The sequence below is a fragment of the Leucopleurus acutus genome, assembly GCF_964270905.1.
Source record: "Leucopleurus acutus genome assembly, chromosome: 19".
In the NCBI taxonomy this organism is placed as follows: domain Eukaryota; kingdom Metazoa; phylum Chordata; class Mammalia; order Artiodactyla; family Delphinidae; genus Leucopleurus; species Leucopleurus acutus.
Genome location: NC_139161.1, coordinates 22705625 through 22729975, shown reverse-complemented (window position 1 = coordinate 22729975; position 24351 = coordinate 22705625). Strand labels below are relative to the sequence as shown.

Here is a 24351-nt window from a genome sequence, read left to right as displayed (position 1 = left end):
TGACTAGTTGTTGTGGTTGAACTGCTGGTGACCCCTGACCTGTATTGATACAGAAGTAGAACTGGTCACATAGTCATTAGCCTTTGGATCTAAATCACTTCCCTACTTTGTGATTTGGATAATTGGATACCTTATGTAAGGGTTTAACTATGACTGCTGTAAGTACTGTACAAAGAAATAAATGGGAAAGAATGATATTTTAGTATAGAATCTTGTACAATTAGAAAAAAAAAGTCAAGTTGAGGGCAAAACTGAAATAATTTTAAAATGATTTCTGAATTTTTGTGTACATCTCAGTTCTTAACTGGAAGGAAGTGTACACTTAAGGATAGGAGGTTTTTTTCTTTTAATTTCAGTAATGCATTGTAGGTCTTAGAGTGGTTACCAGTAGAAGCCTGCTTTCTAGACTCTGTTTTTATATACTTACTCAAATTTTGGTGCAGTGTGAATGAGTGAAATAATATTATGTCTTTAATTAGAATTCTGTTGGTATTTTTCAATTAATCTGTATCAGTAGCTTTAGCATTTGTATTAAATCGTTTTCTTTATGAAAGCTTTTAATGAGGAAACAAATTGATAATATTTATATATTGGATTCTTGCCACTGTGATGTGTGTTCGGTTGTATCTTTCGAAGTATACTTATGCCGGTCATTTTGTAGTTAGCCTTTGAAGCCAGGCTTTGGGGAAAAAAATTCTTCATTTGGATGAAGGTTTTAGTTTAACGAAGTTTACTTATTTTTATCTTTCTCTTCTTCCTTTTCTTCCCTTCCTTTGATTTCTTTTTTCCCCCTCTTACCTTTGTGTGAATAATTTAGAGGAAAAGGAGGGTACTTCTCCCTATCTTATTTGGGATAAAATCCACACTCCGTAGCATTGCTTAGAGAGCCTTGCCTTCTGCCTGCCTCTCCAACCTTATCTCCACCCCTCCCTGAAATGTACTCTGTGCTCTACTCATGCTGAACTCAGACAGCCCTTCTGCTTCTCACCTTTGTTCACTTATTTAGCAAGCTCTGTGCTACTGCCCCTTGAGGGCTCAGTAACATAGAGAGACAAGAAGCTTGTGGTGCAGTACACAGATGCTGCTGAGGGGAGTGCACATATGTGCTGGGGGAGCACCTAACACAGGAGACTGAGCTGAGCCTTGAAGGACCATCAAGGGTTCACTAGGAGAGGAAGGGGCCTGAAGGGGAACGTGTGCCGGCAGAGAGAGCTGCGACATGTAAGAGCAGAAGCGTGAGCAGAGCAGGGGAGGACCAGGCTGGGTAAGCCACTGAAGGATTTCAAGCAGGGGAATGTTAAGACTTGGCTTGCGTGTTGTTAGGTTGTTAGAATAATGATGGTGCTAATGACATAACAGTTGAGATTTATTGAAGGCTGCCAGGTGCCATGCCTAATGCTCAGTTCTTTGTGTGTATCATCTCAGTTAATCCTCCCAAGAACCATACGAGACAGGTATGGTTATTATTTATATTTTAAAGATGAGGAAACTGAGGCTGTAGATACAGTCTCACAGCTAGAAGATGAAGATGCTGGGACTCCAACCCAGACGTGTCTGCAGAGCCTTTGCTCTTCACAGTCACTGCTCTTCTTTCTCCATCAGCACTGGGGGGAATGGGTCAGAGAGGAGCAAGGTGGCAGGTAGACCACTTGGGACATGGTTGTATTGATCTGGGTGAGGCATATTGAGGACTCAAGTGAATTCAATGCCCATAGAGAGGGAGAGGAGATAGATTAAAAATATATGAAGGGAGTAGAGTCTCCGGGTCTTTGTGAATGACGGGAGGTACATAAAATAGAGAAAGAGGTAAAGGATGATTCCTAAGTTTCAGTTGGATAAATGGAGTTGTCAGCCATTGAAACAGGGAACATGAGATAGGAGAGGTTTGGGACTTTTGGGACAAAGAACAGTCCTGAGAAGAAGAGTAGAATAATGATATCTCCTGTTTTTGAATATTTTAATTGATTGTTAAAAGTATTTAATGTGTACAGACGTTATAGTCAAGTCTTTGGCCTTTGGTTTCTTCCCTGGCCAGCCCGAGCTCCATGGCGTGCCCCTCCAGTCTTCTCTTACTCTCTTGTCCTTTCATCCTACAAGCCTAGAAAAATTCTAACCTTGGATCAATTCAGCTGTCCACTTTTCCTGATCTTATACCTGGGCAGGTAATCAGTGCTGGAGAAAAATTACACAGTTGGGCTGCCGCCACAGTAAATCTTAGTCTCCACCCTCAGCTCACCCCTTAATGATGCCTGACAGTTACTTCACATGCCCCATGGCAGCAACCTTTCCAATTTTCCTCAGTATTCTTCCCCCTCAAATCTTCAGCAGTCTTTACCTTATCATAGCCCCTCTCACTCTTGCTTGACATCATAGCCTGTTTCACAAGATAAAACAAAAACTTTCAGGTTGGAACCCACTCAGAATCCTGATCTGCCCCCTCCTCAAACATGTCTGCTTTGGGCCTCTGCCACCTGCTCTGATGGGCCTGGCCCCCCTGCCTGGCCTCCCTCTGCATCCTGGGCCTGGCCTCTCGGTGACCCTTCTCCCCCTGCTCCCCCCCCGCCAGCCATCTTCCAATATCCAATCCCAGGTCCACCCCCAGCAACTTTCATCTCTAGGCAGTAAGATGGGTTCTGGAATTACCCAGACCTGGGTTCTTCTGGCCCCAGTTTTTACCTTGTGTGTGTTTTGGGTCAGTCACACCACTTTTGCACAGTTTTGCATAATTCCAGCCAACTGGCCCACAGTTCAGGCTTTCTGTCCTCTCAGTTCCTCACAGAGTGTCTGGCAAATAGTGGAGATTTATTACTGTTTGAGAGTATTCATAACTTGAGATGTAAAGGGTATGTTGACATGTTAATGTTCACAAATCCACACTGCCTGGAGGAGCCCTAGGAACTAGTCCAGCTTAAAAAGTTTGTGCAACATTTGCTCTCAGGTGAATAAAGTGACCATGTTCATAACAAGAAAAATATCAAAGGAATTTTCAAATAAATATCATGTTTTTGAACCTGTTCCTGATTCTGCACAAGATAAACTGTGATAGCTCCACAATGTGGACTTTTAAACTCTTATGGTGCAATCAGATAACCTCTCCATGCTTCGTTTTTCTCATCTGTAAAGTGAGGGGCCGGGTTAAATGACCTTCAATGTCCTTCCGGCTATAAAATTCAATGAGTATATGGTCCTCAGTCACAGAGTCATACAGTTATCAGTTATTCATCAATCAGATAACTAACAGTCTCAGTGGTCTAAGCGTAGCTATTAACCTGAAGCAAGCAAAAAATAAAACAAGTTAGGTTCTGGAATGAAGTTGGGTCATTTGTAGAGACGTGGATGGACCTAGAGAGTGTCATATGGAGTGAAGTAAGTCAGAAAGAAAAAGTAAATATCATATAATAATGCATATATGTGGAATCTAGAAAAATGGTAGAGGTGATCTTATTTGCAAAGCAGAAATAGAGACACAGACATAGAGAACAAATGTATGGATACCAAGGGGGAAAGGGGTGGAGTGGGAGGAATCCGGAGACTGGGATTGACACCTATACATTATTGATACTATGTATAAAATAGACAACTGATGGGTACATACTGTATAGCACAGGGAACTCTACCTAATGCACTGTTGTAACCTACATGGGAGGGAAGTCCAAAAGGGAGGGGATATCTGTGTGTGTGTGGCTGATTCATTTTGTTGTGCAGTGGAGGCTAACACGACATTGTAAAGCAACCATACTCCAATAAAAATTAATAAAACGAGCAAACGAAAAAACAAATTAGTTCTAAGTATCAACCGTGACAAAAATGGCAGGGCAAGAGCTAAAGATAGTCCAGATTAAAATATGATAATCAGCTAGATTTCTTTGTATGTGAGTTCTACCTTGTTTTCTCTCAATACACACGTTTGGAACCAAAAGACATCTCTGACTTTCCTCCTGACTCTCCATTCCCAACCTGCCTCCACATCTGTTATCAAATCTCTTGTCCCTTCTTTTGCTCTCCAGCAGCTTCCTAAGCTGCTTCCCTCCTTTGCTCTCTTCCATCCAGGCTGCACACTTCTGCTGGATCTGATCACCGTGGACATTATACCCTAAAAACAAGCAAACCAACTCGCCCCTCAGTTGCTCCCTTTTATTTGCACAAAGAGAAAGAAACGTCAACTCTGACCTGACATTTAGGGTCTTTTATTTTGCCACAACATAGCTGGCTAGCATTTTTCTTTAATAGTTCATTAAGTTATACTTGGTTGTCTAGTACATGTAGGGTGTATGGGGATTGCATGGTCATAACAACCACAATTTGCAATGTTAACGCTAGAACACAGGGGAAGAAATATTAGAATGTAGGTTTCAGTGTTTCAGTGAAAGGGCATAATCATTTAGCTCCTAGATTTCTTACTTTTAATATCCAGAGTGGATGTTGGATTGACATAGCAGGGATTTCATGTAGTGATAGTGTTATAGAAGACTCTAGTGGTGAATAGGGTTTTATTGAATTAATTTACTTTATATTATTTCTTTTTTATTGTCTGGGAATGGACTTCTAAAAAAATTTGTTTTAGTCATGGGTAATACTGTCAAATCAGATAATGTTGCTTGTTTTTTTATTCACCATACAATGCCAATGTTTATTAAATTACTTTATTTTCTCTATATACTAGGAAATGGGGATTACTTTTTTTTTTACATCTTTATTGGAGTATAATTGCTTTACAATGGTGTGTTAGTTTCTGCTTTATAACGAAGTGAATCAGTTATATATATACATATGTTCCCATATCTCTTCCCTCTTGCGTCTCTCTCCCTCCCACCCTCCCTATCCCACCCCTCTAGGTGGTCACAAAGCACCGAGCTGATCTCCCTGTGCTATGCGGCTGCTTCCCACTAGCTATCTATTTTACGTTTGGTAGTGTATATATGTCCATGCCACTCTCTTGCTTTGTCACAGCTTACCCTTCCCCCTCGCCATATCCTCAAGTCCATTCTCTAGTAGGTCTGTGTCTTTATTCCTGTCTTACCCCTAGGTTCTTCATGACATTCTTTTCTTAAATTCCATATATATGTGTTAGCATATGGTATTTGTCTTTCTCTTTCTGACTTACTTCACTCTGTATGACAGACTCTAGGTCCATCCACCTCATTACAAATAGCTCAATTTCGTTTCTTTTTATGGCTGAGTAATATTCCATTGTATATATATGCCACATCTTCTTTATCCACTCATCCGATGGTGGACACTTAGGTTGTTTCCATCTCTGGGCTCTTGTAAATAGAGCTGCAATGAACATTTTGGTACATGACTACTTGTTCATTTTTAAATAAAAGTTTAATTGAGACCATTGTGTCTTGTAAGAGAACTTTGTGGTGCTGTCTTCTGGGGTTTCTAAAATTTGTGGATATAGACTCAAGATCACAGAAATATTAGCTCCCCACAAAGGACCCAGGACTTTCTTATGACAGGTCCTTCTATTACTTGAGTTATGTGCTTATTGTCCGTTGTACCACAGTATTTGTTATTTACTAACTTAGAACCTAGGACTTTCTTATGACAGGTCCTTCTATTACTTGAGTTATGTGCTTATTGTCTGTTGTTACCATAGTATTTATTTCCTGTCTTAGACTGACATCTCTTCATATGTAAGTTGCAAGTATCTCATATTTTGGACTAGATTGTAAGCTTCCTGTAGGCAGACACTAGGTTTTGGACTTCTGATGAATCGAAGGAACAGGGACTACAGGCGGCACCACTCCCAGGGACCTTCCCATTCTTGCCCAACTGTTTCTAAGGCTGGTATCCCACCCCTGGGTCCCAGTCCTCTGATGCCTCCACCAGAGACTTCCACCAGATGGTGCTCTTTTCCCATTTCTGTTCTTGGGTGTCATGCCCTATTACCCTTTGCCCCTTGCCCATTCCTTCTGCAAGGTAGGAGATGGAACACTAGTAGGAGAAAGAGAATTAGAAATCAAGTGAATCTTCCCAAGTGAGAGAAGAGGTTATAGGAAATATCCAGTGCACAGACTATTAGTGTTGTTCAGAAAAGTCATTTCCTTGTGCGTAAATCAGTCCTTACCATGTGGCTCACTGCTCAAGGTCAATTACAAGGGTTTTCCTAGCCTTATTAACTTGCTGTTAAAGCCCAGGTGTCCATTTGAATTCTAAAATTCCATTTCTAATGCCAGGATAACACTTCAGTTTTAGTCTTTGCAGTCTGTTTGGAGACAGCCATTACCAGAGAACAGAGATGGTCAAGAGGGAAATAGAGGTCTCTGGACACTGAGTATTGCAGATAGCCTATCCATTTAGAAGACACCACTGTTTTTGTGCAAAAAACTGAAGTTCAAATGTGGATATCTGTAAGTCATCAAGAAAAGATTTGATTTTTTTTAACAGGTGGTTTACCAAGACAGAGAATGTATGATAGGTTTTAAATTTCTGTAAGTCACAGGTAAAATAACACTTTTAATGCTTTAGTTGCAAAAAATTTTCATCTAGATGTTCTAGATTTATAACATTACAGATGTTGGCCTTTCTGCATAGCTAGGTTTATAATGCCATTGTAATCCTATGCATCTAACCCAGGGGGTCTTATCATTTTGGAGGCAGAGAGTTAGTTACATTTTTGGAAATCTGATGAAGTTTATGGACTCTTTTTCAAGAGAAAAGAAAACACATATTACTTTTCACCCATAATTTTAAGGAGTTCATGAATCTCCTCAAGCTCAAATAGTTGAGTCCATAGTTGACTCCAAATTAAAGACCTCTGAGCTGATTACTCCCTGATACCAGGCTGTCTGACATAACAATTATACCTTCTCTTAATACTAGATTTGTTTTCTATATTACAGCCAATAGAAATGCAGTTAATATGAAATTTAAGAGCTTGGGCTCTGGAACCAAGCAGTCCTGGATACAGATCTTGGTTCTGCCACTTAATAGCTACATGATCCTGGTCGATTTGTTTGACATTCCTGAGTCTTAGTTTCCTCATCTGTAAAATGGGGATAATAATAGTACTGACCTCATAGGATTATGATGAAGATTAAATAAAATAATACATGTAAAACGTATACTTAGCATAATACCTAGCGTATCTTACTTGCTGAATAAATTGTTTTACTATAATTCGGAAATGGAATTATTTTTCCTTCTTAGATATTTCCAGTAACATGAGGATAGTTACAGTTGTCTTACCTACTTCACCAGGATTTATCTAATTAGCTAGCTGAGTGGGCAAAGCTCTGAGTATTTTAATCTCAATAACCATGTTTATTGGTTAGCTCCATGGTCAAGAATTTGACACCCACCCTGAAACCCCAAACTAATGATTAAAAGTCAATAGCCTCGGCTTCCCTGGTGGCGCAGTGCTTGAGAGTCCGCCTGCCGATGCAGGGGACGCGGGTTCGTGCCCCGGTCCGGGAGGATCCCACATGCCGCCGAGCAGCTGGGCCCGTGAGCCATGGCCGCTGAGCCTGCGCGTCCGGAGCCTCTTGCTCCGCAACGGGAGAGGCCACAACAGTGAGAGGCCCACGTACCGCAAAAAAAAAGAAAAAAAAAAAGTCAATAGCCTCATTTTTAGGAGAAATCTAATATTCTGTGAAACTTGAGTGGCAAACTAGAACAGTATGATTGCAATTTGAAAGATACTGAAGTATAATCTTAGATGGACCATATCTATTTCAGTCACCATTTCATCCGTGGCACCAGAGCAAAGCATATAGAAGACATAAAATAAATATTTGTTGACTGAGTGACTGAATTCTGTTACCATAATAAAATGTCTTCAGAGAAAGAATTCATTTTGCTGAGTGTTTTTAAGTTAGATTGTATTTTCAAAACTTTCCTCTTTTTAAAAATTTTTTTAAATTCTTTTGGCTGTGCCGCATGGCACGTGGGATCTTAGTTCCCTGACCAGGGATGAACCCGCACCCCCCTGCAGTGGAAGCGCGGAGTCTTAACCACTGGACCGCCAGGGAAGTCCCAAAACTTAATTTCTTGTTACAGTTCCTGTTCTGCAACTAGTCGCTAGGATTCGAAACTCGTCTGCCTTGATTACTAGCTTTGAAACCATGGGCAAGTTATCTCACCTCTTGAGGCGTTGGTTTCCTCATTTATAAAATGGTCATAATAACAGGGTTAGAGTGTGGAGGAAGTGAGTTAATATAAGAGAAGTGCTTAAAACAGTGCCCAACAATATGTTTAAAAAACCTTAGCATTATTATTATCATACTATTACTACTGCTGCTACAGCTGCAGCTGTTCATCAAGACTCCCTCAATATTGTGGGTTCATTTTATATTTGCTGCACTTTTCCTTAAACTAAAGTTCAATTAAAACCTCTTTAATTAAAAAAACCACAAATAGCAAATTTTGTTTTGCATGTAATGTAACCCTAAATTTTCAAGACTTTATTCTGTGCCGTAGACTAAACGCTGTGAAATCTTGTTCTTCCATTTTCATTTTTAAAGGCACAAGTTAAGATGGATTTATTTTGACTGAATGTGAAGATCATCGTCATCAATATGGTTGCAGCATTTTCTCTCTGCTCATTCTGTACTCATCTTTTTCAAGTTCCAAATATCATTTGCATGGACCTGGTGACGCTGAGTATGGATATTGCAGAGGAGTGATAGCTTCCCTTTCATATTGAAGCTGAAGCTTCAAAGAGAAGATTAAAGAAGTGTTTGTTCATCTATCTGCTCAACCCTGATAGGAAATTCTTAGAGGCTTTTAGGATAAACACAACTCTGTGTGTGTTTGCATGCTTTTTCTTCTATATACTTCTATTGTGGTCTTTGTATTTTGGTTTAAAATTTCTACTTTCAGACTTGTTGGAGTCTCTGGTTAAGGCATAATTGTTTTCAGAGTGAAGGATGAGAATTAGGAGATGTTGGCAGGATTTGACTAATGCCTCCTAAAGAGTGTAGAATTCTCTAGTGTGGAATCATCTTTCCAGAGAATGTGATAAAGGCCATCCATAGGATATATTTAACAAGACAAGATCAAGACCTCAAATGTGTCCAGCAGAGAATAATACATGGCACTGTCCAGTGAGGGATGAGATTGCTCACCTTTTGGCCTTGCTTTTTAGAAGTATCCTCTGTGAGCTGTGGGATAGAGGGGTGTGTGCGTGTGTGTGTGTGTGTGTGCGCGCGCGTGCACGCGCGTGCGCACGCCCACGCGAACAGACTTTCTTTAGGGTTGTTACATAATTAATAGTTAAAATAAGAAGAGAGGGAAAAGAGGTAGGTTATCAGGATAGTTTTATACCTCTTGAGAAAGAAAGGAACTAACATTCCACTTTATGTCATTCCACATCAAGTTCTACATATGATTTTTATAGACAGAAATATTTAATTACAGTATCATCAAGAATAAAGCAGATTCTGCTATTTAACGTCAGCTAGATAGACCTGGCACTTCACTGGATTAAATTTAATTTATCTGTTAAATTTAATTCTTTCTCCATAATCAGCCTTCTTAAGATGTAACTACTATTGGGAGAAGCAATACTTAGTATGTGTGAACATATAACATCTTCTTAACTAACAAGAGAAACCAGGAAACCAGGACACTTTACAGTAGGTAGAGAAGGGAACTGAAAATATGTGTGTAAGTTGGAGTGGGGATTATGGGGGGAGCAGATAAAAGAAGAGACGGAGATCATTAGTAACATTTTATCTATTTAACAATTTGCCATGAGTTGGCCCTTTAACTGCCAGGGCATGGCTAAGTTTTTTTCTGGGTCAATAAATGAAAGCAACATTTGTTAGCAAAGTTCTTTCTGTTGCCATCATTAACATTTTGGAAAGAGGAGTGCACACGCACAATTTGCACACGCTAACACCCTAATTTCTATTTATATTGAATAAGAGTTTGGGTAATGATTGGAATCGGGGGCCAAGGCAATGCCTTGAAAGAAGATGGAAAAATAGGAACAGAAGATGGAAAATTGCTCATCTTTGATAATTTGCTTGATTAGCTGTGTTTTACAGACAAGAGTTTTATGGAAAACTTTTCACAGTGGCCAGGTTCAGTGGGAAGCTGCACTGTCTGCTAGGTGGAGATTAACCCATCATACTAATATAAACAAATTATTTAAGTTACAGACTGTTTCAATTTACATATGCCCTTAACTCAACATGGATGCCCCTTCCCCCAGATGTTGCACCTTTCCATTTCCCACCCATCTTTTTCTTATCCCCTCTCCCCTTTTCCACTGAAGATGTCAAAGCTGTTCTGAACTTTCCCTGCCCTCTAACCCAAGCATCTTACATTCCTTTACCTGATTGCTAGCCCAGAACTGTTCTGAGAAGGAACAGGAACAAGAAAAGTCAATCGCAAGGTTTCTTCACCTTCTCTTCCTCAGCTCTGCTTATTTCCCCCAAATTCACCTCTGGATTATGGCAACACACTCCCCGCATATCTCCTTCCTCTCCATTTTCTGAATTTTTATCTTGTAAAGAAATAACCCAGGTGCTCACTGGGCTGGTGTTCCTCCCTAAAGTAGCCACACCTTATTTCAGTCATGTATGTACTGGAAGACACACCATTATCACCAATGGATTACCGTTTTCCTAATCTTTTTTTGGATTATGAATCTTTTTAAGAATTTGATAAAAGCTGTGGACTCTCTCCTTAGGGAAAAATGCTTTTATACACATGTACACTCCTGGGAAGTCAAGATGAGGATAGAAAAATTTTCTTTCTATTTAGAGACATAGAGGTCACTATGTTCATAGCAAGAATTCATGTGTGGTGACTGTAAGCAAGACTGGAGTCTGATGAGGAGTGAGTGGGAGGTGAGGAAATAAGGAGAAACTATGACAACACTTTTGAAAATTTCACTGTGATGTGAAGGGAAAAGGACAGCAGATGGAGGGATATGAAGGGGGTGAGGGAAGGTTTGCTTTATTTTTCTATGATCATAAATGCTGATGGATAGGGCCACACTGAGAGGAAGAGGTTGAATTTATACAAGAGAAAATCGATATAGAATCATGTAAGGTCCCTGTGAAGGCGGGAGGAAATGGAATCCAAAGTGCGATAGGCTTCTGTGGGTAGCCACTGTATACAGCATCGCTTCTGTCGGGGGAAAGCAATTTAGATTTCAGATAAGTGACTTACAGACGATTCTTACTGCTACTGCCATTTCATTTGGTTTAAGACTTCAAGGGTTGTCGGTTTTGCCGATCATTTCGCAAAATAAAAGAGAGAGAGAATGACAGAGTGGACTGCAAGAGCCCCAGTCTTGGCTCAGACACTAAAACATTAGGTAACCTTGAATCAGTTGTCACACTTCACCTGTAAAATTAAGAATTTAGGCTAGAAGGTATTTGGGGGTGTGTTGGGGGGGTGTTTTAGTTGTCATAACAACTGGGGGTGCCACTGGTTTTTGGTGCCCAGGACCAGTGATGCTGATTGTCTTGTAATACACAGGACAGGTTGTCACAACAAGGCGTTTCCTTGCTCAAAGCCTGCAGAGCTCCTTATGAGAAACCCTGGACCATGGCTAGGTAACATTTTAGGACCTTTCCAGCTCTCAAGTCAAGCTTACATAAGGTGGTATAAGGAGTTAAATGTCCCTTTCAAGCCTTTAAGTATCTTTCGAATCTCAGGGACAGCCCTTTGGTTTTTCGTAGAGTAGGTAGTGCCTTTGGCTAGTTACTGACTATTTAGGAAGCTTTTTGGACTGGGTGCTATAGCTACCATATGCCAACCAAGATTGAGAAATACAAGTTTGGCTCATCTCCATTCTTTTTCCTTTTATTTCAGGTACTTTTGGAATTTTCAACCCCAAGGTGAGTCCTCTCTGACCGTTTATGGTTTTATAGTAAAAATGTGTAGATGGTATTGTTTACTTCTGCATCTTCTAAATAAGCTTCTCCATAGAGTGGCATCAGCCATTTCTGAGGAAAGTTAGTGGAGTGTTTAGTTAACCTTCACGCTGCTGGGCCCCCCTGCCCTGCTTTTTAGCAACAAGGGGCCCTGATACTTCTGCCTTCTGAATGGGTTAGTGCTAGATTATTTTATAGGACCAAAGCTTTAATATGCTTTTATTCCTTGACCTTAGTTAGATGCCAACAGGATCCACTGGCATTCAAATAAAATGGTGGCCGAGTCCATAATAAAAGCCTTGGGAGGGCCCCAACTCAGCTAATCCTTCGTTTGCTCCAGAAATAAATTCCAGTGTGTTACCTCCTCGATCATAGTGCTCTTCTACACAGGCCGCCTGTCTGGCAACAGGAAAATGTCAGAAATGGAGTAGCGTTGAAATTCCCACTAGAACAGTGTTATCACATTTTAATATGAGCCTCACTGCAGCCTCAGTGCCTCTAATTGCTTTCAAACCATTGTTTTCCTGCTTTTGCTGGATAAACCCAGCATCTGGCATGATTCTAAAAAGTACAACAGACAGCTGTGTGCAAAATTGAAAAAAAAAAAAAAGGAATAGAGCACATTTTTAAAAGGTTCAAAATTGAAATTTTTTTCTGAATTCAGTTTGAGGGGTTGTCTTTAAAGTATATGCATTCTTTATTTTTAGTACACTGGTTGAGAATGTCAGAAACATCATTCTGAATATTAATTATCTCAACTTGTTATAAATGGGAGATTTTTATCTTCTCAGAAAATCACAGAGAGTTTTAGATTAAACTTGAAAATCTAAAATAGCTTTATGAACTATTTTGCTCTATAACATTTTTTAACCAACTGCAAACTTTTCCAACATTTTTTATTCTCAACATTGTCAGTGTATCCAGTCTCAGTGAGCAGTAATACCTTAAAAAATTCAAACTGTGAGTAATGATACGAATTTTATTAAAGTTTAAACTTTCCTAGCTCATTCTTTCAAGTCTATATAAGGTTTTCTTTAAAAGCAAGTTTTAGGGCTTCCCTGGTGGCGCAGTGGTTGAGAGTCCGCCTGCCGATGCGGGGGACACTGGTTCGTGCCCCGGTCCGGGAAGATCCCACATCCCACATCCCACATCCCACATGCCACGGAGCGGCTGAGCCCATGAGCCATGGCCGCTGAGGCTGCGTGTCCGGAGCCTGTGCTCCTCAATGGGAGAGGCCACAACAATGAGAGGCCCACGTACCGAAAAAAAAAATTTTAAAAAAAGCAAATTTTAAGGAATAAAAAAACTTTTAAAGCTTTTAAACTCTTGTAAATTAAAGTCATAGCATTTATAATATTTTAAATAATGTGATATAGTGTTACTATATATCTCACTGTCCTAAAGCATTTATGGCTGAAAACATAGATTGAGAATGGAGAATTTTGTGTAATAATGTGGCAGTTTGCTTTGCAAAATGTGAAATATGCTATTCAAGGAATGGCCCTATAGTTCAGTGTTTAACAGATGTTAACCAAAATCCACAGGGGGCAGAACATGAATGTGAACTGGCAGAAATGAATGGAACTGTGAAGGTAGAATTTCTTACCTAAAGGAGAAATGAAGAATTAGTGTCAGAGATGTGGTATAGTAATGTGTTGAGAAGAGAAAATAATTTTGGAACTTAACACAAGGGACTGTGTGGCGCTAAAAAGACAAAGGACACATCTTACCAAATTCTTCTAATAGTGGTACTGTAGTCATCTTCCATCATAGGGCAACTTCTACACAGTCTTTCTCTCTTAGAAAGAGAGCAGAGGTAGAGCAGCCAAGGGGACAATTGAAAAGAGTTTATTTAGAGCAGAAAACTAAATTTACTTCTTGACAATGATTGGATATCTGTAGCAAATTCTTCACTCATTTGGAAGTAAATGTAAGGAAAGATCAAATAGTAAAACCCATATTTATGTGTCTTGCCCCCAGCTTTGCTCCTCCCCCTAAGACATTTTCTGGGGATAGAAGAGGAAGGAGTATCTTTTACCTGGCCCTTCTGAGCAGATCTTAGCAGATTGTTTGCTTTTGAAATGTAGGGTGGGTGAGAGCAGTAGCAGGTCTATACAAGGTACTACAGGACAATTTAGAATTATGAAAAGAATAGGAATATGTAAGAAGGAGAAGAGATGGCAGGAGGATTTTAAGAGCCCTGGAAGACTAGGTAGTATTGGGAAGAAAGTGAGAAAGGACAGAAATGGTGGCCCCATACTTTCCTAGCATTTTTATCTATGGCAGGATCCTTGTGCAGGAAGATGATGGGATGAATTTGATTAACTCTGTTCATTTGCCTAAATACACATTTGTGTTCTTCAGGATATTTGGACCAGAGCCTGGTGCCTAGAAGGAAAATAGTCCTTAATTATAAAAGATCTCTTATTTATTAATCTCTTTATTAGCACACATTTAAACATCTGCTTATATAAGTGATGAGTTGTCATAATGTGCGGCAAAGGTAACCTTTAAAGAAAGATGCTTGGGAGAGGGGACTGCCTAGACCTAGAGAAGGATTTCCAGCAAAATGTTTCTTATCCATCATTCCATTCAATCCCAGGTTTAATGTGATGGAGGAGTGATCATTGAATAGTATTAGGGAGAGTTTTGTTCCTGTTCTGGAGAAGAAACATGGCATGGTAGAAAGAACATGGACATTGAGGGCTGACAGACCTGAGCTCAAATCTCACCTGTACCATTTAGCTAAAGGTTATGTGAACTTAGTAAGTTGCTTCATTTCTATGAACCCTGGCTTCCTTATCTATAAAATGAGGATGTGCCAGACATTGTGCTAAGTACTTTACATGAATTATCTTATTTAACCCTTAGAACAGCCCTATGAAATAGGTACTGTTAGTATACCCATTTGATAGATGTGGGTACTGAGGCATAGAGTAGTTAAGAGAATTGCTCAAGACCATTCCCCTCAAGGATTCTAACTTGGTCAGTCTGACTTCATAGTATATACTCTTTTTAGAAAAAAATAGCAGCTTTATTGAGATATAATTCACATGCCAAAAAATTCACCCTTTATAAGTGCACATCAGTGGTTTTTAGTATGATCACTGAGTTGTGCAACCATCACCATTATCTAATTTCAGAACGTTTTCATCACCCCAATAAGAAACTACATGCTCATTAATAGTTCCAGAGCCCAATATCTTCATTGCTGTATTTTACTGTCTCATTGCAGGGTTGTCATGAGGACTGGTAGTAATATGTTTAAGCCCTAGCACGGTACCTGGACATGGTGTAGTTTCTGTTTATGGTTGTGTTATTGGTAATTCTTTCCCTCACATTTTCACCTAAATGGTCTTATTGGTCTACTGTCAACTTCCTGAGTGAAGTTCATTTAAAAATAATGAAACAGGAAAAAATATATATATAATCCAAATAATTTATTACTTTAATGTAGAAGGAACGTAAATGAAAGAGTTCTTTTAATGGGCTCAAGTACAATTGTGAAACATGGGAAAGGCTTTTTATTTTTTAATAAGATTGAGATTCCTTTGATAATTCAAGTCCTGCTTACTTTGAGAACTTTTTCTCTACTTAAATTCACTTAAAGTTACAAAGAAAATTCATTGGAATCTTTGCCATGGAACTTTTACCGTTTCAGCAATCAGATATTCAAAACATGATATTGGTCGAATTTCTAAACAACAATATTAGTTTTACCTTCTCTGTGGTGACCTAAATGGGAAGGAAATCCAAAAAAGAGGGGATATATGTATACATATAGCTGATTCACTTCGCTGGACAACAGAAACTAACACAACATTGTAAAGCAACTATATCCCAATTAAAAAAAAAAAATGGTTTTTCTCAAGTTTAGTGTTTTGTGAAGGAAAGAGCATGAGCTTTGAAATCAGACCTGAATTCGAATCCCAGCTCTTCTACTAACAAGCTTTGTGAGCTATGACAAGTTACATAACCTCCTCATCTACAAAATCTTGCTAATAATATCTGCTTTGCACTTATTGTGAGTTGTAATGAATTTTAATGAGATGATGAACTCATGAGGAGTGCTTGCCACTTGGTAGGCACTTCCTGAAGTGGTAGCAAGTATTATGTTTATGTTTCAAAGTAGGACTCTGCAAGTAAATCCATGTGTGGAACTTGGGTAATATATATTTCACATATCTTTCCATAAAATTCATCCATTCCAGCTTAATCCTGGTGTAGGGCCATTTAACTCACCATGTATATATCTGTGAGATTTTGCATTTAAAGGACGTGTGCAGACTTTTTAATTAGTAGGCACTTTGGAGGTTAGATTTATGAGCCTATTCCTCTGTAATGTCTGAGGCATGTTGAATCGAAGCATAGATGTCACCTTCTCGTCTCTTACTATCACATACTTGGAGCATGTAGTTATGACAACTACAAGAAGCAAGCCATTAAAGCAGCAAAGAAACACCATCTTAGCACTAAAAAAAGGATAGAAAGGTTTCCCTTTGAAGTTGAAGAGAAGTGTTTTTGAATTAATGGAGTGTACAGTGATTTTACTGCTTTATTTATGAAAATACTCTTTGCCTTCATGCCAAAAGGTTTTAGCACAGTCATAAGTAGGATTTACACAAAGAAACACAGCCAAAATTTATGACGTGTTTGCAAATGTAAGAAAAAGTCTGAATTTACAATATTTGTAATTTACTGTTAAGTATCTTTCTATCACTATTCCTGGAATGCTAATATTTTATAAACACAAGTGTTGGTTATGAACCTAGAATATCCTAACCTATACTACTTTTTAAAAAGAAATCTTCCAGAATGTTTTCCATGTCTTTTGGGGATTTAATAGGGGGAAATGTACACAGGACGAATGCTCCTGCCTTTGGCTTTAGCCCAAACTTTTAGCATCAACAATCTTGACAGTTGCTTTTGTGACTTGACTTCCTTTGGACCTTTTTCCCCCTTTATTTATTTGCTACATTTTATACAAATTAATCTGTAGAAGGTGGACATATACACACACACTGTTTTTGAAATTAATTACTGACTTTGATACCTTTTGAAATATTTTACTTCCTATACATCTACTGGTTGGGTTTTTTAAAGAGTGGAATAATGCAATGATACATTTTAAAATTAATGCACTGTTTGGCAACTACTGTCAAAGAGAGTTTTTTTTAAAAAATAAAAGGACTAACTTTTTATCTTTTTAACATTAAAATTTTCTCAGATTTTTATGTCCTTTGTAAATGTCCTATCCTAGGATATAAGATCTTGAGACATAAGAAAAAGAACTGACTTTCATGCAGGCAAAAGAAGAAATCATTTGAATCAGATGCTGCTGCCTTCTGTATTCCCTACACAATATATTATACACAAGGAAGTTCATTTGTAGCATTGTTTGGAATAGCAAAGACTCCAAACAGCCTAAATGTTCAGCAGTAGGGGACTAGTTAAAAAAAGTATGTTACATGCATTTAATGGAGTGCTGCATAGAGATTAAAGGAATATATATGTGTATCATGGAGCTGTCTCCAAGGCATATTGTTAAATGAAGAGGGCAATTTGGACAGTGTACTGTGTACAGTGTATTGTGTACACACATGCGTGCACGTGTGCTTCCTTTTTTTGTGTGTGTAGGCTATTTTTGGAAGGATATACATGAATCTAACAGTGGTAGTCCTGTTGAGGGGGGTATCAGTGTGAGTACAGAGAGAATCTTCATTATTTATATCTTTTGGTACTATTTGAATTTCCACCATGTGCATGAATTATTTTTTTTGGCTAAAAGTTAGTTAAAATAAAAGCGAGGTGAATCTATTTGTGCTGATATGAAGCAACCTCCAAGATAAATAATTAGGAGGAAAGGCAGGATACAGAACAGGACAGATGCTACCATTTGTTTTAAAAAAAGACATACTGCCCTCACAGACACTTCTTACATTTAGATAGAAAATTCATAGAATACCCGAGAAACATAACAATGGTTGCTCCTGGAGAGAAGAACCAAGAGAAGGGAGGGAAGATGAGCTTTCATTATTACATGCCTTCTTACAATGTTTGAAATTTTTGCTCTGGGCACACTTAGCTTTTTTATTTAATAAAGCTTACTGTAGTTAACAATATTGTATTGTGTATTTGGAAGTTGCTAAGAGAGTAGATCTTAAAAGTTCTCATCATAAGAAAAAAATTGTAGCTATGTGAGGTGATGGATGTTGACTAAACTTACAGTCTTGGAGGGGGAGTCTTTTCTGTTAATATATTTTCAATTCATTAAAGGATATGGAAAATCCAAAAAATTCTTCTCAATATATACGTGTATTAAATCTCTATGCTGTACATCTAAAACTAATAAAATATGTTAATTACATATCAATAAAACCGGGACGAGAAAGAAGTGTACCAAAAAAACTTTATTTAACACGGTAGCTTTTTTTCAGTATATTCATAATTTGGTAGTTTATACCCATTCATGCTTTTTCCTTCTTATTTATTTTTATATATGAATTTATAGGCAAGATCCTGATGATGATATAAAATAACAGCATTCTCTGTTGTTTTGTGTTTGGGAACCAGTAGGTGTGTTGAGTTAACTTAGCACTTATAAGTGAATTTTAAAATAAATAATAAAACAGCATCATATAATACCCATGGTAATGATAAAGAATACCTTTTTTGCCCTACCTTAGTCTTTCTTTTATCCATATGTGCTAATTAAAAGTTCATAGAACTTCTGACCCTTGTCATTATGTAGATGGCAAAGAAAATAAAGTAATTGATAAATTAATGACTGCTTTAAGTTTATTCGATTAGGCTGGAAACTTTTGTTGAGGAAAAAAACTTATAAACTGTTTCTTTTAGATAGAATTATTCCTGGACCAATACAAAAAATCAGGTAAAGAGTACAGTTCCTGAACATAGAATCTTGGCATAAGAATTAATTTACCTCAAGAATTGTGCCTCTAATGAATTTTCATGTGTTGGACACAAAGTATTGAGAGAAATGTCTGGTTAATTTGAATACAAAATTTTGGGTGTTTCTGCTTAAAACTCTTTGTGAATAAGCCCTTAGACTTGAAACCCAGTGAATTTGTTTGATATTTGGAGACTAAAAAAGGTGATGGTTAAGCCCAATTCTGTTACAAAGCATTTCACTGTGCTTCCCATCAGCACATACTTCTCTTGGAAACTCATTTAATAGTTATTGTTTACTGGGCTCTGTCCTACTAAAACAGTAAAGGAACTGTTAAGTTATGTACAAGGGGATTTATATGATGTGTAAAATAAAGATAATAAAGATTCCAATCACTGCTAACTCTTGTGAGGCAAAGAGTGGAAGAACCAATCTTAACACACACTTGCCAGCTTAGAAAGTTCTTGATCATAGTTCATCTCTAAAAGGTATTTTCCTAAACTTACAAAGTGATACCACTTACTTTCCTTAAGATTAGTGCAGTTTCCTTGTTAGTGGTACCCCAATAAAGAAGGAAAAATAAATGTTAAATATAAGGAGATACTTTTTCATGTGAAACTTCTGTTCCAAAAGGGACCAACATTAAACAGAACTGTTGATGGTGAGAGGTTTTGGTTGTTGATGTTGTCGTTACACACGTGTTGTTTTCATACGTGAACAGGAGTTCCTATGCATGGGGCACGGGGAGGCCAAATCTTGTCACCCTTTGCCATTCCAGCTTTAGTGGTATTGGAGGTCTATATTACTCACAAAGAAAACCCACTTTTTCTTCAGTATGTTAAAAGCTGTTTCACATTTTCAGGCCTGCTTATCTTACCCATAATCCACTCTTTATTATATATTGTTTTACTTTTACTTCTTGGTCTTTTGTAAAAACTTTTCTTATATCTACCTGTAGCCTGTAGATCATGTCGTCCCATTCTTCTTTAGCAGAAGATATTGAAATCCAACTGGCCTTATAGTTTCTCTCAAGAAGAAGTAATGTAAACTGATTGGGATATGATAGATCCTAGTATGCATCAGGACAGGAAGTGGGTGCTAAGGCCTACTACAATTTGTTATTTGGGAGAAAGAAAAAGAGTGGAAGAGAAAGATAAACCAATAGTAATAAAATTGCTACATTCCTGGCTAATTACATATTTTTGAAGCATTTTCCTACTGTGAGACTTAAGCATGATGGTGCCAGAAAGGAAATGCATTCTACAACTAGGCCAGGTCAAAGCTATATTTGGGTGCAGAACATGTTGGCTCACTTTCTATGAAGCAGCATCAAAATACCCAGGAGCCAATAAAATCACACAGAATGTGCTGGAAAAAAATTCAACATATTGATCTGACTAAACCCAAAGTGTTGTGTTAAATTTTGTTAGCATGAGTTTCATGCTAAAAAGTGGTATTTTTAAATATCACTGCAACAATGCTACTACAGTACATTTGAACCTATGAATTGGACCAGCTCCTTCTTGACCAAATCATTGACCACATTTGACTTTCTCTATTAGTTCCATGCCTAATGTGACTACAGTATTCCTACTGCTTATAATAATTTATACTTTTGATTATAGTTCATTACCTTACTGAAATAAAAAAATACTAATTAATAGCACATGCCATAAATTCAAGTCACTGGCTGTCATTCAGTATGCTTTGCCTTTGAGTAATGATTGTCATTTATAAAGCATGCAGATTTGGAGACTGTACAGCTCAGTGGATTAGAACAAGAGCTTAGCAATCAGACAAGGTGGTGTCAAATCCTGGCACTGCCACTTATGAGTCACTTGTATGACTTTGGGTAAGTTGTTTAATCTCTGTGTCTCAATTTCTTTATCTGAAACTTTGGGTTAATAATATATAATTAATAATATATCACAGGATTATTTTGAGGATTAAATGAGATAGGACATAAAGAGTCTTGACCTAAAGCCTATAACCAGTAAGAGCTTAGTAAGCTATTATATTTTTATTATTACTATAGCTGCTTTCTCCTGTAAGTCAAAACATGTTGAAAATTCAGTTGAATAGCTTCATAGTAAGACTTAAACACTGAGAATACAGTGGAAAACAGAATGATGAACTAATAATTCCAGGTTAAGATTGCCAGGTTGCCATATAATAAATGCATTCATTTTACAGTGTATTTATCTACATACTACCAAATACCTAGGTTTACATGTTTTGAATTCTGTCAAAATCATATTACTACTGGAAATATTCTAACTCAGCAGGTTCCATTTTAGTAGCAGTTGAACAATAACAGTGGTAAATGGAATGTGTTACTGTAAAGCCGGAATGATGGCTGACAGGCTGTAATTTGCTTTATGAAGTATGCGTTGTCACATATACAATTATCTGGCTTATATTTGTTGCTGTCAGCCCTCCAGTTTGTTAATGTCCAGAAGTTATGTCTTTATGTGAAACTTAAGAAGGGTTAAAAATCTCAGCATTTTCCTGCGGAGGGGAGGGGAAGGAGCAGGGGGATTCACACAGTGGCTACCTTTTTTTTTCCTTTTTTGAGGAACTAGGGTGATGCTACACACTGCAGCCCACCCTACTGGTCAAAATGAAAAACTGCATCATAAATGATCTTTTTTTTTTTTTTTTTTTTTTTAAAGGAGGGAGAAAAAATGAACTTTTCCATTGGCTCCCCTGGGCATTTTCCTGTCCAACTCACCACTGAAAGATGTAATTCATTTTGGAAATATTATTAAACTATGCTGCCCTTTTTGTTGTTGAATTCACAGGTGTTGTAGTGATTGTGCTCTAAGCATCCAATCAATTTGATTTCATTTCTTATCATTTAGACTGTGCTGTCTCTGCAAATGAGATCCCTAAAGGTTCTTAAGAAGTCTGTTACTCTTTGCGTGATTATACAATTAGTAAACAGTATCCTAAGCTAAAAACTGAGTCATAAGCTCAACTTATTTCTTGTACATTCAGGATCTAGTTAGAGCAACGTTTTAGAAGAATGATAAGTGGAAACTTTCTTTACCTGGCCCATCATTTGTTCTGTAGCCTTAATGACATTCAGTACTATTATACTCACTGCCAGGGCCTTGGGAAAAAAAAGAATATTTATACATTGAGTTATGGCTAGGTGTAGGAGACAAAAAAAAAAGATGGGCAAGAAGTCAGACTGTCTAGAACAGAGAAGAATTTGAGACCTTCACTATACATGGATTAATCACAAGAACTAACCACGCAAATCCAAATGGATATTTAGAAATCGGTGAAGCCTCTAACATGTTCTGTGGGAAACGCCATACATTTTCTAATGCATGAGTATGTGCAAAATGGTTATCTAATTTATAAAGGAAGTGTTGACAGAACTTTAGATTTGGTGTTACAAATGTGCTCCATACTGTGTTTACATGTGAATAACATTTCACATATGTACTCAATATATTTCTTAGATTGGTGTTATATTCAATAACTTAGATGAATGGTTATAATAAGGAATAATAAGCTGCAGTTTTACTAATCTTACCTTAGTTCAGCTTTGGAAACTGCACTACTAGGAAATTGGTCCATGAAAATCTGGCAATATTCATGCTATCAAGCATGAAAACTACCTGGATTTGGATCAGGGACCTTTATTTATAGCATTTTATTTAGGATTTATTAGTTTAAAGAAGGAGCTTTGTGTCTCATGGGTTCTTAAATATTAAATAGAGTCAGAAGTCATGTGTTCCCTTCTAATGGCAGCAATAAAAACAAAAACAAAGAAAAAGCAGACAATTTTACATTAATTTAAATTTCCTTATATTATCCAAAGATAACTTGGTGAAGTAATAGCAAACCCTAGAAAATTTTCAGCCATGCCATATAAACAGTTGGTTGCAGATGTGAATAAAGTGTTTACAATATAGCTTATAATTAATTAGAAGAAAAGTGTTGATGACTTCATACTAACAAAAAACCACATTGATCCTTTACAAATTGAATAAGCAAACATATATTTATATGTTTTATCTATTTGTTATTCTTATTTTTTATGCTTAAACTGCTTTCTGTCTTTTTTTCATTTTTTTCTCATTTCTAAGTAAAATCATCATTATGGCCTGTTTTTGTCCCTAAAAAGTACCTGCAAGTTCAGAATCAGATGGGTTTGCTCTGAGTCAAAATAGTTACAAGGGGAACATCATCATGGTTCATTTTCCCCCCTGTTTTGTTCGGAATTGAATTAGGAAATGAAAGTTTTTAGCAGTTTAATTCACTTCTCCATAAAGTTTATGAAGCAGCAACAGCTGGTTGAATCCATGACAGAAAAAGCCAACTTCTAGTGGCTAAGCTATTGTTTCAGAATTAAGGGAGAAAACTCATTAGCTGTTAATGAAAACACAGAAAAAAACAAATAGCACAGAAACCCTAGCAAATAATTACCTTACACCTGACACAAAGCTGCTTTATCTTTCTGCTCCAACCCTCAGAAATTCCCAACTTATCACTCTATGGAGCATGAATGAAACTGAGTTTGACTCTAAGGAAAGAACAATAGAGAAATCATCCTCCTTGTAGGCCCCTCAGCATGATATTCAATGGAGAATCTGCCACTGAATATACTAAGGGGTGTATCTAGTACCCAATTCTTATGACACTTAGGATAGAGGAGCAAACGACCAGCTAATAGCAGGTGAACCCTTGATATAGTTCCCCCAGATCTTGTTTAGAAATACAAAAGGAAGGGACTGGAGGTAGTGGATGTGATTAATGGAGATATTGTGTGTTAGTATATGTATCTGGATAGAAATATATTGATTCTGAGCAAGTTGCAATGGGAAAGTGTGTCTCTAGTGGCAAGGGGTCTTGCTTGTGAGAAAGCCACTCAGAGCAGATGGAATTCTAAGCCCTAATTGTAGAGCTGCTGAGTGGAAATGTCTGTCACTATATTTTGTGATCATTTATGTCTGATCCCACTGGACTATGGTTGTGGCCACTTGGAACTGCGATTATAAGATCCATAGATGAAACCAGAGATCACTTGAGATTATGTTTTAAGGAAAAATGATGTTCTAAACTTCAACAAATCCAAAATGACCACAGTAATTGCTGGTTCTTCCATAAAATTTTTCGCCCATGCATCTTGAGTAGCTGTAATCATTTTAATTACACGGGAGTGTCTATTTATACAGTGTCACAGGCTTTTTTTCTGTGTGTGCCCAAGGGAGTTGGGCCACTTGATAAGACACTGAAAACACTTATAGCAACATTTCCATCACCGGGAACTAATTACACTTGGATGTAAAACATATTTTTAAATGTTTCCCCCTTTGCAACCATTTTTAGTACTGACCTAGGCTCTGTTTTTGCTGCATTGAGTTGGATACCTTTGTCGTATACTTTATGGAGTCATGGTCTTGCATTTGGCACAGAGGTAGCTGTTAAAAGCCCACCTTGGGTAACTATATTTAGATATCATAGGAATCACATGGAAGTGACTTTTCCATCTGATGTTAGTAAATCAGATGGCAGGTATTTTGGATAAGACTTTAAAAATGGAAGCCCTAAATGTAACTGGATTGGATCCTGGGACAGAAAAAGGAAATT

The 24351-nt window shown here is 37.7% G+C and overlaps 1 protein-coding gene across 1 annotated transcript in view; it reads left to right on the top strand.

Moving 5' to 3' along the window:
• The window catches only part of SKAP1 (src kinase associated phosphoprotein 1), a gene marked incomplete at both ends in the record, with an annotated part of 280095 nt that overhangs the window by 54565 nt on the left and 201179 nt on the right, over positions 1-24351 (top strand). Inside the window, one exon of the mRNA XM_082861196.1 lies at positions 11776-11801. Within this exon, the coding sequence (XP_082717322.1) occupies positions 11776-11801 (26 nt within the window). The remainder of the gene's footprint in view (positions 1-11775; positions 11802-24351) is intronic.